The sequence below is a fragment of the Falco naumanni genome, chromosome 2 (genome assembly GCF_017639655.2).
Source record: "Falco naumanni isolate bFalNau1 chromosome 2, bFalNau1.pat, whole genome shotgun sequence".
Lineage (NCBI taxonomy): Eukaryota > Metazoa > Chordata > Aves > Falconiformes > Falconidae > Falco > Falco naumanni.
Window position 1 is genome coordinate 71,633,929 of NC_054055.1, and position 19,794 is coordinate 71,653,722.

Here is a 19,794-nt window from a genome sequence, read left to right on the forward strand (position 1 = left end):
GCAACCTGACCACTACCAAATTGTTAGAGCTTTAGTTTATTACCTAGAAGCATGTAAGCCAAATGAGTAAAAGAAAGGTGGGGGAATTGTCAAAGGTAATTTAACTACCTGCTGACGAGTTACCACCAGTAAACTGACCCTTTGTAACTGATGACATGAATGGTTTTAGCATATACCTTAATTATCGAGTAAAATTAGTGTCCATACTCTGGTGTTTTATTCTGCAAAACAAACAAGCTAGGAGCTGGCGAGGCCATTACCACAGGGCTGCTGACAACACCTGGCCAATTCAAGCCACAGCCAGTCACTGTCAGTCCTGACACTGCATGACTCAAGCACGTTCACACTCACAGAGGAGCAAATTTTATAGAGAAATGAAGACAAGGAATGGGAAAGATGTTTTTTAATTAACAGTCTTCCTTTGCTAGGTATTATATGAAAGCTGGGGGTGGGGTGGGGGGAAGAGGCTGCATTCCTACTCTAACAGGTGACACACTAGCTACACAAGAGACTCCTTTCACGAGCAGTGCCGTACCTCTTTGAGAAGTGGTTCTGTATCTGGGTTGGAGGTTTCAGTTGTGGTTGAAGAACTGTCATCATCTGCCAAGGAATCTTTCAGTTCATCCTCCTGTTGTTTTCCTTTCCCTCTTCTGTCCTTTTCTTCCCGCTTCTTCTGTGGCTTAGCCTTGCGCTGAAGTGTTTTCCCTTTCCCTAGGGAGATAAGGATGCTTCAGATTCTCAGCAGAAGTACTTGGAGATGGGCTAGCTCACTTCATTTTTGAGGCTAACTCGCATGATGAAGCCTGTGAAGTTTGTTGTCTGATATACCAACCGTTTACAGCCACTTCACATCAAATGTGAGCAACAGAATCAATCCCGAAGAATCCTGATCTCCGCTGTTGGATTTATGCTCCTGAACCCCCTACCTCCACTGCTTCTCTGTAGACAGTGGGCACCTGGCTACCTATGATTCTTCTCTGCTTGGATCCTGGCATTCCTTAGAATCCAATTTGACAGTTCATGTAAGACTAGATTTAAACACGAGCTTCAGAAGTTGGTACAAGCTTTATCATCCGAACAAATGAAGAACTGAAATTATTAGTATGTTTGTCTGTTAAAAAAAACCCCAACAATAACTTGCAGTAAGAAAAATCACTAATAGTATTTGTCTAGCAGAGATATAAAAAACCAAACACCCCCAAAAACCTGAAAATTTCACACCCAAGTATAATTTTTCCTCTTCACATATTTTATTCTTTCAGAGTAAGTATTCTAAGAGACTAAGCTGACTGTAAAATAGTTTGGCTTGACACAGTGTTACAGGAAAATAATGTGTTAAAACACTCCAGGGGATTTTTAATAAATTTTCTTACAGCAATCCACGCATAAATAAATAATGCTACTTGAACAACTGATTATGTTTTTCCTGCAATTTCTATAGGCTAACCAAAATGTAGCATAATGTAGTCCAAAAACTACAGTCCGAAGTCCAAGGCCCTGGCTTGCAAAATAGGCAGGATTAGCTCCTGGGGAGTAAAAAAGTTATCAAAAAAAGCATCAATACAGAGAAACTATGCATGTGTGTATGTGGAGTCACCATCATCTTACCATGACCTCTTGTTATTCTCTTACAGGATGAGAGCATTTGCATATTCTTATGTCTTTCATTAGATGTAATATATGCCTTTACCAGTCAGATCTTCGACACTGCCCTTCAGACTAAGCATTCTCACTCCTAAGCCACACAGTGCCTGCGCACAGCTTCCAGGATGGACTTAAAGGTTCACTCAAGTAAAGGCTCAACCTGTGCTACGTGGATTCAGCCTCTTCTGGGATTTGTACCAGCACAAGTTGGAATTAAGTCTGGAAGCAAAATGATAGCTGTTGTATTTCATTTGGCAAAACATCCCTCAGGTAAAGTTTGTACCAAATCATAATTTTGCCTTCAGTGTTTTGGCAAATGCCAGATACATATTAAAGGGCCATGCCTTCAAACGGTTTGGGTTTTTTTTCAGGCTTATTAGCAATGTTTTCAGTATCAAGAACAACAAAATCAGAGATAATATTCTTTTTAGCATGAATGCAAATGAAACTGTAAATAGAAGTAGATCTTTGTACAGAAATTTTCTGAAGGTTGGCTTTCGGCTTACTGGGGGTATTCTGCTCTTGCCTCAGAAGGCTTCGTTCTAAGACTTGCTTCACACTTAGTCTACGTTTAGGACTGCCAAACAGTTTAATATTCATCACTAGAAAAATCTACATAAAATGTTATCATGACATAACAACATAACATAAAGCAGCTGCTTAACAAAAATCTAATACAGCCTCCACAGCAGTCTGCTAGGGCCCAAGTATTAGCAAGCTGAAAGAGAAGACTATAAAGACGGGAATCCTGCCCAGGATGCTGGGACCACCAGCTCCAGCCCAGAAGCTGCTGCTTCTGCACAAGTTTGTGACTAGCTGTAGCTATTTATCTAAAGAAAATACCAGTGTGTGTATGTAGATCCAGACAGATAACGGAACTTCCTCTATGGTTTTACATTTTTAAAGAGGACAATGGAAACGGGCAAGTTTTATTTGATGCATTGAGCTTTTATGAGCCAAGTTACAGCTTATAGATAATGTTGGGTTTTTTTCTAAAACTTGTCTACAAGTCTTTAAAAAAGAAGTCTACATGCATACATCTGACTCATTGATCTAAGACAATGAAGAGGTCAATAGAACTATCTGGATTGCAAAATGTAACATTCATAATAGATTTTGCAATACAGAGTATGTTTAAATATTCCATATACCATGTCAAAGCACAGATGATGCAAAGCCTCTGTAACAGGAGGAAAAATGTGAATTTATCTGAATGAATTTGTAATCAGAAGAAAGTGAAAAAACAGGAAAGTAATGCCAAAAAATGGAACCCATGTAAGTGATTAAGGGCTAAGTAATTTATCATTGGATAGACAAATCAATAGAAGCATCTATCTCAAGAAAATTATTTAAATATAGCTGAAAAATGTAATCAACACTTAGAAGCAACTATTTGCTAAGACAAGTTCCCAACACACAGACTGCTAGAAACTGCTATAGGTACAAAAATGTTACCATAGGTACACCACATCATTTGGATCAGGAATAGGCTTTTGAAACCAAGCTCAGTGGTCCCCCCCTGCTGTGCAGCAGCCACGTTGCGCGGCAGCACCTGAGTGGAAGAGCTGGTTTGGGTTTAGGTTGAACTACAGAAGGGAGATGCACTCCAGAAGTGGTCCCAGCCCTTTCAGGCATTCAGTACAGGAGCTGATTTACCACCATAAATCCACTTGGACATGCCCCATGAGGACATCGCACCCTCGCTACCAGCCATTTTGCTTTCCAGAGCTCCAATACCACACTACTTGCTAACACAGATGCTGCCTATGAAACTCACCTACAGCCATGTCATTTGCTAAGTACCATTTAGCTTTCATGGAATGAATACCTGACAAACTGGTAATAACTCTCAAAGATTAATTCCCCCACCCAGGGCCCCTTGTCTAAACTGAAAAAGAACAGCCCAGAAGAAGTAGTGTATTTCAGCAGGATCCCAAAAGCTCTCATCACTTCAGAGTCTCCACTTGGAAAGTCCAGATACATCACCATATCCACTCTGAACTAATTAAAAACTTTCTGCTCGTCACTACTTAAAAGAGTGAAGCTTTCCTCTTTGGTGGAGTGTGATCATACAGGTGCTTCAGGGTTTATGTGCCCTCCCACCATTCCTTTTCTTAACTTCCTCTCAAATAAGCAACAAGTATCAGTACCATTTCTGTACAATAGCATTGTTAGAAAAAAGTGAAAAAAATTACTTAGAAATAAAACATTACATTTATAACCACATAACTCTGGGACACAACTGAAATGGCTAATACAAACAGCATGATTAGAAGTTATACTCTGAGAAAGCATTTTTAAGAAGGAAAATAAATGACTCATAATGTTAAAAGTCTGAATGCATCTAATCTACAAAAATCAGTACGCTCTTTCAAGCATTAGACAATTGAGAAGGTGCATAAACAATTCAAACTCAGCTCTAAGCTCATGCAAAGATGAATGCAACTTATAAACACAGGTGTCATATTAATTTGCTGACCACCTGACATCAAGGATTTTCAACAACTGCAAGTCTGGGCATGAAGAATTCCATTCCCAAACAATACCACAGGGATTTACCCATCTCTCTCTCTCATTCCCTCCTGCCTTTCTCCCTGTCCCGGTTTCCATAATACACCAGGACAGCTCCCTTTTCCTTTCCTCAACCCGCAGTCCCAAGCACAGATGATGGAGGTGGGAGGGAGGGATGCTAACCCAAAGACAAAGGAGTAGCCACCAAAAGCATGTCTCTTCTTCAGAGGGTCAGATGTCTAAATATCCACGCTTGCTTACGTCAAAATGTTCCAGAACTTTTGCATTAAGAATTACAACCTAGCACTGCACAGAGAACTTCAGTGCCATGAAATAAAGGAAGCGTTCAAGACACAGGCCCATACAGCAGGGCAGGGAACAGCTGAGAAGCTATCACTTTCCGTGCTATGACAACATGACCTTTACAGTTGATTAAATCTTGTTCTTGGCTTACATAATGAATCATCCTGTTAAAAAAAAAAAAGCAGAATTGTATTACCTTTGTTTTTTGCTAGTGGAGATGGGGGCTGCTCTGTAAACACATCTGGGGAAGGGGATTCTGGGTGGTCAAAGTCTTTCTCCATAGTTTCTATGAGCCCAGTGAGATCTGAATCCTCCGAGCTGTGCCTTCTGCTGCTGGCACACTCGCCATGAGGTGGGCTGAGCAGCGGTAGCTGTGGCAAAGCACTTTCAGTCTGTTGCTCTTGCTGCTGGGGCCCGGATGCTGGGGGTTGCTGGAGGGGCTGCTCTGCCAAAGCTGGCGGCTGCTGCTGCGTCGGCTGCTGGTTCTGCCTCATCCCCTTGGCTTTTCTGCCCGCGGCATGACTCTGAGCCGCGGCACCTGAATCCAAGGAGAAGGGGCCCGCTCTGTTCACTGACTGCATGGAAGCTGCTTGTGCTGAAGTCCTATTAGGTATGCTGGAACTGTTTTTGGATTTGATGTTTTCAACATCAGGTGCATTTCTATTGCTGTGAAGGTGTGCTGTTGCACTGCATTGCTTATGATTCCCTGCACTGGATCGTGAAGACGAACTGCCTGCTCCATAGATCCCTCTGGATGAACTCTGATTTGAATCTGATCCAAGCGCATTCAAACTGGAAGAACAAAAAGTGTTGTCATATACTCTACAATGTTTCCATCTTCCACATGAAAAAACCCCACCACTATGTCCAAAAGAAACCCTGAACTACACTGGTTCTTGCTGTATAACCAACAAAAGAGCCGAAAACTTGTTTGACAAGTCAGTAGCCTTTACCGTTTCCTGCTCACTTGCCTGCTGTACGTATGAACAAAAACACAGTAAAATGAGTCAACGTACTTGGAGGAAACACTGAAAGGAGAAGATCTTTTTTTAACTTAAGACACCAAAGGGAGGAACTTCTGGCCTGCAATTTTTCTGCAGTCCGTACCTTTCATTTTCAAGAATAGTAACAGGAAACTTGACAGGGTTTGGTTTTGGTTGGGTTTTTTCTTTCTTTCTTTCCAAAAGATGCATATTCCTCACAATCACAAAAATCCAACTTTTTACTGAAGCCATCTTTTGTATAAGCAACTGGAAGGATCTTTATTCGTTCACCTGTTCTAAAGAGCAGTATTACTTTCTTACTGGCCTTATAACTAAAGAGGAAAAAAAGATGAAAACATCTCACGAAACCCCCAAATGTATACGTACTTTCCATCAGATGAAATTCCAACTATTCTCCTGAGATCAAGTGGCCTTCCCATATCGAAAGGAGGGTTCGAGGCCTCAAAGGACAAGCGTCTCCGAAATGGTTCCCATATTCCTTGAGCTTCTAGATAGGCTGTTCCAATTACCAAGAGGAAGAGTACACTACAGAGAAGAGAGGCAGTCATCTAAGTATTTCTTAATTTGGAACATTTTAAGGTTAATGAATCTAATCACACATGAAAAAAAGTTTGTATCTTGTACTGAAAAGCTGAAAATTGCATCCAAACCACAACTCTGTCGGATAGAAACATAAAACACACAAGTCTAGAATGATATACATGGCACTAACCCCGAGAATGGAAGCTAGATGCAAGTCTGACACGCAGTTGCCAAGAATATTAATTCAAAAGTAAAAGAGGAAATAAAATTAAGATACTAAAATGGCATCCAAGTGGTCAGCAGCTCTCACAGCTCGTTGGTGCAATTTCATTTTAAAAGCAGAGACCCTCTGCAGAGAATTGTACTGCTGCTCAGAGAAGTAAAATTTAAGAGCATTATTTCAAGTTTTACAACTAACTGCATCTGCTGCAATACCGTGTTTAGGAGTTCTCCACTTACATAACGCACTGCAGTGAACTATATTTTTGAATGAAGCAATAAAACCACTGCAGAGACCTTCATCACACTGCTACGGATTTCATCTTCTAACAGGTGGGGGTTTCAGAGGGAGGAGACACAATGGCGATGACTAAAGCTTGCCTTGCCTATTACCCTAGAAAGTTTATGTGAAAAGAACGTTAAATTAGCAACTTCAGTTTCTGTTCTCTCCTGTTCTGACTGCCAGTTCTTTTAAGCCAAATGTTTTGAAAACCAGCATCAATTCATACAAAAGGATGAGATACGTCTTGCTTAATTTTAGCTAAAAGAATCTAGTCTAGATATCCTATTTCAAATTTTAACTAGTACCAAAAATACAAGAAACTCTGGAGACCAAGCCAGCTGTTGATAGCTGGTTATCAGTGTTTTTTCCCTGCCCTGGGGATTAAGAAGGATTCTACATGCACAACCAGATGGCAGCAGGTAGAAAAGATAATTTTCATCCAAAACGTTAACAAGCAACAGAAAAGTTAAGGAAATAGGGGAATTTTTCAGACAAGCTTACACAAACTGTTACTCAAGAGTAGTTCTTGCCTTGGGTGCCATGCCATCAAAAATGGAATTATCTTTGGGATGTAAGAATAATCTCCTTCACTTGTTAATTTTAATCTGTGATGTATTGGAAGGTTTCACAGGAACAATACCAACAAGAGCATCACATCTCTACCACCACGGCGCTACACAAACTTGGGATGGAGTGCCCAGGGCTTTGGTGGGCTGGGTGGCACTGTCCCTCCCTGGGTGCCACAGCACTTCCCTCGCGGTATCAGTGCTGGGTTCCACAGAGGTCGGACAGGGCAGGCTGCAGCAAAAGGTCACCCTGAGGGCTTCTTCTCTGCCACTCTCTGGGTAAGGACTCAACTCCCTCCACATAAGCCAACTTCAGTGCTTTGATAAATGAATACCAGATTTTAAGTGAAAAACAGAACAAATCTTGTTTTGTGGTCTTTTTAATTGCATTTCTGGTTTTGGTATGGTGGTGGGAGCAGTGGTGATTTTTTTTTGCTTTTTAAAAGAATTATTATTGAAAAAAGTAACTAGCCTGAAGTGATCATGTCATTTAAATTGCAAAACAAATTAGTGTGAGGACCACCAGACAGCAGGGAGTAACACAGTCTAGACACCCATGACCTTGGTACATCCCTCTTTCCCCCCATGATTTCACCTGGGAGCACACATATGCCCAGTTGGTAAGTTCTTCATAAAAAGGACTAGCTCCTTTGTTGTATTTTTACATATCCTATCATGTTGAACTTCAAAATTTGGAGCCACAAGTATGGTAACAATCCAAAAACAATAGTGTTTCAGGGAAGGTAACGATAAACACCATCTTATCAAATGAAGAATACAAACTAGACAAACTCTTGGGCTTGTTTGTTCCTAGAAATTAAGGATAGCTTTGCAACAACAAGGAAGTATTGTTTTAGTGGCAACTAGCAAACACCTACAGGAGTTAGAGGCTGTCTATGCACAGGATCCTTGGAGTATTATGAAATGGTCACATTAGCACTCTTCTCTAGTTTGCTGCTAAGAAGTATGTTTTGTACTTGTAGGAAAAATAGTGAGGGAAAGGATTCGGATTTTGTATTTTTGTAAAGTCTAACTAATAAATACAGGACACACAGATTTATCTGAGCAAACTACACCCATGAGCTGCCAACCATTATTCATTCTGTCAATAAAATAAAGTGAAACCAATCTTACAAATTTCTAGCAAATATACAGAAGAAAGCCACATAAGTACTCACTCAGCACTTTCCTAAGTAACACAGTGTTAGTGAGGAAACAAAGTTCCCTAAGTAACAATAATTTTCCTGTTAGTCAGGAAAATACAGTTTCCTAAGCAACACTGCATTACTTAGGAAAGTGCTGAAAAATAAAAAAAATAATAATAATAAAAAAAAAAAGCAGCAGGCTGTAACTTTATCTTCTGAATTTCTTTTATCAATGCCTAGAAGGAAAGGCAGCCTAACCAAACGTTTACAAAACACAGTACTACAAAATGGAAAAGCCAGTATCTTAATATGAAAAAAAAAAAAAAAAAAAAAAAAGGAGGAATATTACAAATCTGTGATAGTGCTTTGGATTTGCAGCACACAGAAAAAGCACTTTTTCATCACAGGCATCTAGAGCAGCACTCCATCTCTCACTGCGATACAAGCTTAACACTAAGCATGTGTTGTTACTGATAAGTAACAATCTATACTGAGAAGTTTCTATGCTAGGGTTTTCTCTGGGTAAAAGTATCTCACCACCAAGAGGTGGGCAGGGACACATTGTTTATAACCTCAGATTTCAAATAAATAAAGATAGGTAGAAGTTAAGACTAGGACAAAGCAGTGCAATTTTCAACGCCTATTTTAAACAGTCATAGCTAACACACATCTGTTTGCTGAGAAAAAAGTGTATTAATATGCTACTACATAACCTCCGAGTGTGCAGTGTTGCAAACAATACTCTTCAGTTCTCAGAAATCCCATTATTAGTATCACCAGTTGTCTGTCACATACAAGTGGCAGCAAAGTTAAATTCATCCAAGGCATCTGCTAAGCTCATTACAGTCACTGCCTCATATCTCTCTAAAGCACAATACTCCAGGAGGATGCTTAAATTTCTATGGGAATTCATGGTCAGCAGTGCTTTAATACCTAATTTGATTCAAGTTTGGCTCAATTATTTATTGAAAAAAACCCTATACTTTACCAGCGTTAACAGGAGTATGCAACTCACTTAAGGAAATAGGCCCAACCAAGAAGTATATTTTTTTATCCTCAATTTGAGCAGAAAGTCAGTACTTCTCAGCCTTAAACTGTTCACACTCAATCCATATAAGCGTTTATTAATTTTTTTATCCCTTTAGACCTCACCCCATTTAATTTTACACCAATTATAGCCTGAATACACATATACTTCTCTGTAACCTATATTCAAGCAGGGGTAGTTTGCGCACATATACTGGTAAGAACACACACATCCACACTACCTCATTATTCCTGAGATGATTATATACAGTGCCAGTTCCCAGTTGGGCCTGGGTAGCGCTTCTGCACATGTTGCCAACATGTGATACGGAAGGGATGCATTCAAGACAAATACAAATTCAGAGCCTCCCGCAGTGATGAATTTTAATTCACGTATGACTCTGGAAGCAGTGAAATCAGGTGTAAACCTGAAACCAAAGTAAAGCACGTTAGAACTTTTTATATGGAAAGTATGGAAGTTTGAAGTAAGTTATATTATTTATAACTTTAAAAAAACCCAAAAGATCTCCATCCATTACTGCAACGACTGGCATTTCAATCAAACATTTGTAACAAATAGCCTTATTAGTACAACTAATAATCATCCATGCAGTTAGCCTAAAAATACTTACGAGTATCTTTCAAATACCTCAAGATGTGTTTGACTAAGTTCATAAACACTTATGCGTAACACTCCTGATACTAGATTACCCCGATATACCATATGAAGATATATTATGACTGAAATTAATTTTTGACCAAATCTGTTAAAATAAAACTATGAATGCAGTAAAAAATTAACAGCAGCTGTAAGCAAGCAATGGAATAACCGCTGTGTGAGCTATAGTTTTTAAACATTTCATCTTTAATTCACAACTGCATGCCTTTTCAAAAACATCACTGCTACACTCCCGTTTCACCACAAACTAAGACTGTTGCAGAAAAACCAGTGAAGTTTCACTGCCTGCAATTATCTTGTACATCCTTCTGCAGAACAGAATCATCTACTGAACTTTTTAGATACCATATTCTGAATAGTTAACTTTACATCCAAGCAGTTTTAAAAGATCATTGTTTGGTGCCTAAATCTTTTACAATAAAAACTATCAGAATTCAACAATCACTATCATTATGGCAACAGACAAAATGGTCAAGACTAAAATGCTGTGCATTACAATAATAATTCCTAGACTAAAGACTCTTTTCTATATACTGCAATGCACCAAACATATGTAAATCTAGATCTCATGTGCATTCGCAATCCAAATGAAGGAAATTTATAAAAAGCCATATAACATCACTATTACAACTCAGTAAGTTATACTTACTGTATAGGAATAAAAGTAATACTAGAGTCAGTCATGAAAACCTAGTTAACAGTGTTTGCAAGAAGAGAGAAAAACGTTATGTTTTAAGTTGTAAAAAACCCAACAACCCTCAAAACCTCAAAGTTTAAGTAAAGAAACCTCAGAATTTAATCTATAGCTTTCCCACAAAACAGAATTAGGTATACAGAATTCCTAATGCAAGACTCCCCTTAGACGTAAGAAAAAACACTTACAATATGACAATGTCTTTAGAACCATTGGCACTTAGTGCAAACTCATGACAGTTCACTACTTTAAATCCATATCCTTCACATGTATAGCCACTGATTTCCACGGTTTTCACATTAATCTGCAGCTGCCCTGTGTTTTCCACTTTAAATGTTCTTCTCAGTGTGAAATTTGGTTCTTTGTATTTCATTTCTAGAATCAAACAGCAGAAAGTGGTTAGCATCGTGCTAAACAGTTATCCTTCACCATATTCACATTCTACAGCAGAAGAGAGTTCTTGTCAGTATTGCAGCAGGAAAGGGGACTACCAAGGCCCATGGAAACCTTAACGTAACCTGCAGGAACCCATCTCTGCAGCCAGATTCTCATCACTTGTACAATTACAGAGCCCTCTAACTCATCAGGGAAAAACACAAAGCCCAAACCTCTGACAGCGCTGCTGCCTCACAAAAAAAATTATCCGGGCTGTAAAGTTCTTTGATGTCCTGCTTAGTGTTGCGATATTCTGTGAAAAGTTCCAGCATGAGGAGAATTAAAACTTCTTTTTGTGTCTCAAGAATGAAACCCGTGCCTGAGCTACATGTACCTTATTAGCAAAAAAAAAATCCCTAAACCACAACGTGTGAGAGGTAATGACTAAGCTTTACTCAAAGTTTTCTTACTCGTCCCTCAAAAAAAGCAGAATAATCTCCGATAATAATTAACATGGCACCTGACAAATATGTCTGGAAAACCGCAAAATAGCAAAGCAGATTTTAATAGCAGATACAACTAAACCTTTTTACCGGTTCCTTTGATAATACAGCTACTATAAGGTCTCCTCCCAGAAGCAAGCCTGGGGCCACAGAGCAGAACACCTCTGATCCCAGAGTAGAAACTGGCTGCAATTTAATTTTCATCAAGGAACATACCCTACACCTTTTTCCCTGTTGGCTATGAGCATAAAATTCTGAAGGTGTGAGGGGAGAAAAAAAAATAATACACAGGAAGTTGCATCTGTGACCCAATTTGACTTCGATTTAGGAATCAGAAATTATCCTAGTAAATACTCTAGGATCTTCACCTCCTCTATCTTGAATTTTAGTGGATCAAGATTTGCTTTTGCTTTGTTTTTCCTAATTTTCACACTAAAATTAAAAAGGTAAAATATTTCATTTTCTGCCTCAATAAATAAGCATTTTTAATGTATTTAAAGGAATTAAATTTCTGGAGCATTAGAAGTACTTCCACACATTTCAAGTTGTACATGTAAAATGTAATTTATTTTCTGTTCAGCACAGTAGCTCAAGAAGTACTCACTTTCTGAGCAGTCTTTTAATAATGCTTCTGTGATTTTAAAGCGTAAAGAACTTCCTGGACCAGGAGGTTTGCCTGCAACCTTCAAGCTCTCAGTCGTTCCTTGGCCGTGTACCATTATGGCATCTACTACAGTCAAATTATTTCTGTGTAGAAAGAAAAAGGGGAAACATTCATAAAAGGATCATGCAGTCTACTGCTCTTGCAAGCTTCTCTACAGACTACAAAGTTGTATCACAAATCTGGAGGACAGAAATACAACCAGTTCCACAGATAATTCCCCACAACATGGTAGTAAATAGTGGGGGTCTCAAACAAAACGTTTGCAAGACAAGAACATAATTCACAACACAGCACACAAATATAAACCCCAATGAAGTACTAGTTAGCTAGTATTTCAACATCATATTAATATATCACACCTGATGCAAAAGTGAAATGATTATTCAGACATCTTTACTAGAAAGATTAAACTTGCACTGCAGCTTGATCTTGCAAATGGCATCTATACGTAACTAGAGTCCCTACTTTCAAAGTAGTGTAGTATGTATTTAAGAATTGAAGTCTCCAAGCATTGGTGGATGAAAAATTGGACATGAGCTGACAATGTGCACTACAGCCCAGAAAGTCAACCTGGGCTGCATCAAAAGCAGCGTGGCCAGCAGGTCGAGGGAGGTGATTCTGCCCCTCTGCTCTGCTCTGGTGAGACCCCACCTGCAGTGCTGCACCCAGCTCTGGGGTCCCCAGCACAGGAGAGACATGGACCTGTTGGAGTGGGTCCAGAGAGGGGCCACAAAAATGATCAGAGGGCTGGAGCACCTCTCCTATGAGGAAAGGCTGAGGGAATTGGGGCTGTTCAGCCTGGAGAAGAGAAGGCTGCAGGGAGACCTGACTGCTGCCTTTCAACACTTAAAGGGGGCTTATAAGAAAGATGAAAACAGACTTTTTGGTACAGCCTGTAGTGCATGGACAAGGGGTAATGGTTTTAAACTAAAGGAGGGCTGATTCAGACTAGATATAAAGAAGAAATGCTTTACAGTGAGAGTGGTGAAACACTGGCACAGGTTGCCCAGAAAAGCAGGAGATGCCCCATCCCTGGTAGCATTCGAGGTCAGGCTGGATGGGGCTTTGATCAAACTGATCTAGTTGAAGTGTCCCTGCTGACTGCAGGGGAGAGTGGACTAGATGACCTTTAAAGGTCCCTTCCAACCCAAATCATTCTGTAATTCTGTGATAAGTGTAACAGTGTATTATACATCTACATTACAAAGTATATACTGAATACAGTTTAACTACTGTAAAACATATCACAATTACATTTAAAGTAAATCTTTCTCCAGTTATCTTCTACAATTATTCTTCTAAAAGCAATAGTTTCTTATTGACAGTTGATCTCAAGTATTATCTTACATATAAATAAAAAACATCAGAAACACTCACACACATTTCAGAAACATCTGTCATACCTGACAACAATTAATGATGAAACAGTTTTATTAAGAACTGGAGTGAACTTTACTTTGACAGACTTTCTCTCACCAGGCTTTAGTATTAGGCTTAAAACTGAATGACGAGCCAGGCCCTTTGCAAGTCCTACAGTGCTCTGTAGTGGCTGGACCTTAAGACAGTGGGGGAAAACAAAGCGATACATGTAAAAAAATTCCCATTTTTAAAAGTATTTGTTAGAAATGACATTATTTTAGACAGAAAAATCAATCATGTCATGAAGTGTACTACCCAATGACATATACTGGGTTTTTAACCAGAAAAACTGACAGCACAAGAATTGCCCTATTTATTAGTAAACTATCTGTGTTTATTAAGAAGCAGAACACAGCAAGACAGAACAGACCTAAACTACACCCACGTGGATTCATAAAGTTCTAGTAGAAGAAAGAGTTCAGAAGTTCTTAAATGTATATTTTAAACAGTAAATTAGTATTAAACTATTACGTAACATTTTCTATCTTCAAAATTTTCCATTGTTAAAACATTTTTGGAACATATAAAGGGGGAAAAACAAACTTAAAATAGAACTATTGAAAAAAGTGTATTTTTCTAACTTTGCTGTTAGACACTGTGCAAGCATTGAATTGCTAATCTAAACCAAACTGCATATGAAGGGGAAAATGCATGTATATTGGATGTGAAAAGAAAGTGTTCAGGATGTGGCGTGCTCTACATGAAAAAGCACGCACTTAAAGTTGGCCTCAAAACTCAAATCACTTAAAGAACAAAGCAGTGGAAAACTCAATACTTTGCTAATTTTAGAATTAGCAACCACTACACCGAATAAAATAATCCTGTATCAGTAAAAGGATGAATGAATGCAGTTTTTCTGTAACTTCCACAATCATATTATAACGTAAGGATACAGAAAAAGTGACATTTTAACTGTTATATTTGAGGAAATACCACTTTTCCCAATTTCCTGAAAACATCCAATAGAAGTATCACATTTTTCATACATGCTAATACCTGAACTTGAATACATGTACAACTGAACTCATATTAAAACATTTAAATTCCTAAACTTAAATATATAAAGAATGTATTGAAATACTTACGCAATTTCTGAAGACCTGGAACTCTAAAGTCCTCAGATTGAAATTAGATGGTTTACTCAAATTAAATCTGCAACAGACATGCAATTATTTTTTTTTTTCCCCTTTAGATCAGGGAACATGATGACATACTTGCATTTATGGATTTTAGCGCAAATCAGGAACCTATGGTAGGACTCAAACAATATGCAGCTGAAGATAATTTGATCCCCCCATCAAGTTAAGGAAGGAATGTAAACATCATTTTAACTTAGCAAAAAATACAGATGTGTGTTTAATGGCAACCAGCCTAGATTCGGTTCTCAACTAGAAGCGGCCAACACAAACTACCAACACAGCTGCCAAATAGTGCATCCATTTTTTCTGAAATGCCTTTTGCTACAGAGTGAGAATGCCCTAAGTACTCTAAAACAATACTTACCGTTCCAACATTTTATCGACAAAGGTGGATGGGTTAGAATACAGAGCTATGGGAAGGAACTGAACATACACAGGAACGTCAGCTGGATTTTCTAAAAAAATTTCTTCTTCCTATTCAAAAACACAATTTTTTTAAAGTTTACATTATGATTAATGTGATTAGAAATACCTATTAAAATGCAGTCTCTACAAAATGATAACATCAACAAAATAACTTACTGATGAACCGTTTGTATTGGTAAGAGGGAAGCTTAGATGGCGTGGTGAACTAAGTATGGAAGGCCAGGCCATTTCTGCTGTAATTTTCATCTGGACATCCTTCTGAAGATCTGTGTCTACTTCAAATACAGCATTCAGTCTGGAGAAACAGTTGGAAAACTTACTTTATAGCAGTAAAATAGGAAAAGCTTAGAAAAAACAGAGGGCGTAAAAGCACCCTGAAAACAACATTAGTTTGAGAAATAGCACAGTACATGATATTATACGCAATTAAAAAAACCCTACTGAGCTCTGCACATATGTACTGTTATTAAAAAGCACAACAGAAGCCACCAGAATATGCTGTAGGAGACCAATCCAAAGATTCTAAAGATGTTCTCTATTAACTATCGCTGTCAACATTCATCCATTCCAAGTTCTGTTGTGGCCAATTTATGGATAAAGGTGAGCTGAAAAATATGGCAGAACTTATGCACTGCATCAGAAATCTTTTGGTATTCACTTAAATCATTGCTCTCCAGACAGTGAGACACAAATTTTATGTTTCATTAGGAAGTGCCTAGCTCTTACTATTGCAGGAACAGATGTTGAGAATATAACTGAGATTCAGATCTATATCTGAAAAAAAATAACCCAAAATATATTTGATTCGCAAAGGTATAAACAGTAGAAAGGAAAAATATCAGTCCTGCTACAGTCAGTTTCCAGTACTACATTCATACATCCATTATCCAGAAAACTTCTTTTGCTTGCATATGCATAACGTACAGTAAATCTGTACATGTACTCTAGCTGCAATGGATACACTGAGTAGGTACCTATACGCCTGTCTAACAAATCTAAGGCAAATCTGAACTAGCTACACTTGTTGCCGGCTACTATTTCCATCAGTGAATTAAGTTCTTCACTATTAACCAACCCCTGCAACAGACTTTGGTTCCTGTTTTCCTACAGGCTCTCCACCATGAGCTGAAACAAGGCTATTGAGTTCTCCAGTCAGCAACAGATGAAATGCTACACTTCAAACCTACAGAAGTATTTTTGGAAAGACTCCAACTGCCCAAGCCAGAACGCCTCTGTATTTAGAAGGAGCAGTTTCTCCTTTGCTGAATGCTACCCTGGATATCTGGTTAATTTTAACTCTCTTTAAAAGCATTACATATTCAGATTATGTATTATATTAAATAATATTAAAGCACTATATATTATTTTTTTTCCTAGCTAGAACTGCTACTTATGCAGAAGTAGTTTTAGTAGGCTTTCCCTTTACTGTCCTCTTACTGTAGATGATAGGACATTCTTGAAAGTTACTGGTGTGGCTAAATACAGGATTCTGTTTAGATCAGAGTAGTTCAGGCGTTATTAATGTATCAGCATTATAACAAAAAACTGATAAAGGAGGTATACTTCTGTTACTGTATTTAGCTACATACAGTCACTTTGTTTCTCCACAAATATGCCTGCTTTTTATGAAATGGTAGTCTGGGTGCTACCGTCACAAGAGTCACATGCACTTGCTGTTAATGCTAACTTGCATCTATTGGAGATTAAATCACTTTGTGTGTGAGAAAGCAGATGTTTAAAAGCTATACAGCAGCCCACAGAGTTTAACTTTTTAGCAATCATTAATCACCTCCTATTTAGCAAATCTCAAGGAAAACCACCAGACAATTTGATAATTCACTGAAATTCAATAATCTCAGAATAGCAGCAATTGAAAACTTTATGAAATCTTATGGGGATATTGAGGTTACTACTTTAAAACAGATTAAGCAGGGGTACTGCGCATACAGTATAATCTGGTTTTGGACATTTTTGCAGGAGTAGAGACTGCCTTGCTCTTGCCATCTTTGCAAGAACTGCAGCACACTCCAGTGAAGAGCAAATTTTTTTGCGTTGTGTTTGACTTGAGGAAATCATTATGGTTTTTTAACTTTTAAAATGTTCTCTTTAAAGGTTTTGCAGAGAAGGCCAAGTAACTCCTCCCTGGCCCCCTCTCAAAGAGCACTGCAATATTAGGAAAACTTGCACACATAACAGAAAACTATCTAGTGATTTAAGGCCTAAGAAAGTAACAGAGATAAAATACTTACCTATGGCTTGAGTTCTCTTTTATTTCTGTCCATTCTTTGAATAAGTTCTCATGCAAATCCCAGTCAGAATCCCATGCATCTTCTTGCATTGTTATGCTGTGCTGAACTTTAGATTCCGCTGTAAAAAATAACGTGGTTTTTAAACTCTTCATGTAAAATCGTTGCTTAATGAGAAAACTTTTTTCTAAAAAAAAAAAGATTTTCATTTTAAAGTTGAACGCTACTTACATTTAGGCAAAAAAGGCAATCCTACATAACAATGATCTCCACACTGTAAACCAGGATCAAAATAAATATTTGCAATCTGCAAAACAGGTAAGAACAGATCAATTGCAAAACAGCACAGTAAATCTAGTGACCAAAGAAAAAAGAAAGAATATTTCTGATGACCACAGAAACATAACACATGCTATACATAAAGAGAGAACTTGTAAACATGTAGAAATAAGGCAGAAACAAACCTTTGATTTTTTCCCTGGTTCTAAATCTTCTTTATTACTTCTTAGCCTCTTATAATAAAACCTTACATCTTCTGACAGGGAGCGTATGTGTTGTATTTTCACTTTCTGAGAAAAGGAGTTCATAATGTTCAGGCTCTGGTGAACTACTTTCCCCTAAATAAAAGAAAAGATGAAAAAAGTCTGCAGGATATGCATTTTCCCTAGCATATGTATTCATTTATGCAGGCTGGCAAAGACCACAGCAGAGCAGAAATGTTAAACTGAGATTTTAAACTATGCTATCTTAAAATGCCACTTGTAACACTTCAAGGTAAGTTTCTATGAAGTTGTATTCTTTCCTCCATCTGCTTCCAAACACAGTTCATCCCTCTTTCAAAATGAAGTACACCTTAAGCATCTTGAAGAGCTAGGACAACAGTTTGACTTAATCAAATAATGTTAAAAAAGTACCAGAGGAGGAAAGGCAAGAGAAAACTTCGGTTTTCTAAGGCTCCTATTACAAAAGGGAAACAAGCTTCTTGTAACAGATCTAGTACATACTTGCTAGTAATTAGGAATAACCTGATAGGAACAGTAAAGTGAAGCTGCAGGTTACAAACACCACGGGTGGCAGAGGGCATTTAAAAACATAGGTACAACCATCCTTCTCACTCCCAATGAAATTAAGATACCAGGCACTAAACTGACAACATTTTAAAGGAAAGTGCAAGTTTTTTCCCCACATTTTTACATCTGACCCCCTCTTCTGAGTGAAACGTTATTTTATCTTTTGAGCATAGAGCATTGGTAGTTCAATTGTTTGCCACAATCAGAATCACTGCAATGCTCAAGCTGTCCCCCTGCCCTCACTTGTAAATCAATGATTCTGTGGCCCTGTTTTTCACCTTACCTCAAAACCCAGCCCTGACAAGTATAGAGTAAACGATACATAAAAAACAAAACAAACAAACAAAAAAGTGTAACTCAGGACCGGTGACAAGATTTCAGATTTATATAAAATACACGAATACAAGCAAATATAAATACCCAAGACTACCTTCTAATGAACATGACTAGAGTTTTTCATGTTCCACTTAAATCAATACTTTCAGCTTTTTAAAAATTTCTCTAAGGTAAGGAAGTGGAGACATAGAAGAAATGTACTTTTGCAGGCTTAAAATTTGACTGTGGCCTCAGGAAATTGTCACATACTCTAACAGTCTTAATAGTAGCAACTGCAGAGGGAAAGAAACGATAGGAATAAATCTCTGAACATTATAGTCCTGTTAAACTGAACAGGAGGTACATCTGAGCTTAAAATCCTACAAGTAACAAACTGCCATCAACTAGGCAAGATAAAGGTTTGTTAAACTCCACAGAACAAATGAACAGTATTTTACTAAGACCCTTACGCAGCATTTAGACATGAAACAACAGGTAAGGGAAGAAGACTTTAGGCATCAGTAGTAAGAAAAACAGAACAATGCTATTTAGCATACAGGTCCTCAAAGATGAGCTTTGATCAGGGAAGAGTTGAGAGGTGCCACTGGGAGCTATAAACACCATTATAATGCAGAAGTCAACACAGCCAAGACTTGTTTTAATCGAGACACTGATCTTTACAAGGCCTGTATACACTACTAATGAACTGCTGACAAACTTCAACAAAACAACAGAGATCAGACTTAGGGATAAATACGCTACAATTATAAACAGACAGCACTTGGAACCAGGTACATCCTAGGTATGAACTGAAAAGCAAGTCTTACTAAAATTGCAGCGCCTGGTTATTCCTGGACGTTATAGTTGTCAAATTCCTATACCAAACACTGAAGCTAGAACCGATACTATTTTAGGCTTATTTTCATAAATAATGGAGGCATTACTCCTGCATTTAGTTGCTCTGTATCATTAATTCAGTGAATACAAGTTTAGTTTGAAATTAGTCCAAGAAAAAGGAAAAGACTGCTGTTAATGTTCTCA

At 38.1% G+C, this 19,794-nt stretch overlaps 1 protein-coding gene across 1 annotated transcript in view; it reads right to left on the reverse strand.

The window, feature by feature from the left end:
- Window positions 1–19,794, reverse strand: part of TMEM131 (transmembrane protein 131) — a 102,840-nt gene that overhangs the window by 11,936 nt on the left and 71,110 nt on the right. The window contains exons 20-32 of the mRNA XM_040584794.1: window positions 17,833–17,985; window positions 17,600–17,675; window positions 17,372–17,489; window positions 15,279–15,417; window positions 15,061–15,170; window positions 14,643–14,709; window positions 13,542–13,693; window positions 12,079–12,221; window positions 10,785–10,971; window positions 9,466–9,651; window positions 5,829–5,987; window positions 4,655–5,250; window positions 536–711 (exon numbers count right to left, since the gene is read on the reverse strand). Coding sequence (XP_040440728.1) covers window positions 536–711; window positions 4,655–5,250; window positions 5,829–5,987; window positions 9,466–9,651; window positions 10,785–10,971; window positions 12,079–12,221; window positions 13,542–13,693; window positions 14,643–14,709; window positions 15,061–15,170; window positions 15,279–15,417; window positions 17,372–17,489; window positions 17,600–17,675; window positions 17,833–17,985 — 2,262 coding nt within the window. The remainder of the gene's footprint in view (window positions 1–535; window positions 712–4,654; window positions 5,251–5,828; window positions 5,988–9,465; window positions 9,652–10,784; window positions 10,972–12,078; window positions 12,222–13,541; window positions 13,694–14,642; window positions 14,710–15,060; window positions 15,171–15,278; window positions 15,418–17,371; window positions 17,490–17,599; window positions 17,676–17,832; window positions 17,986–19,794) is intronic.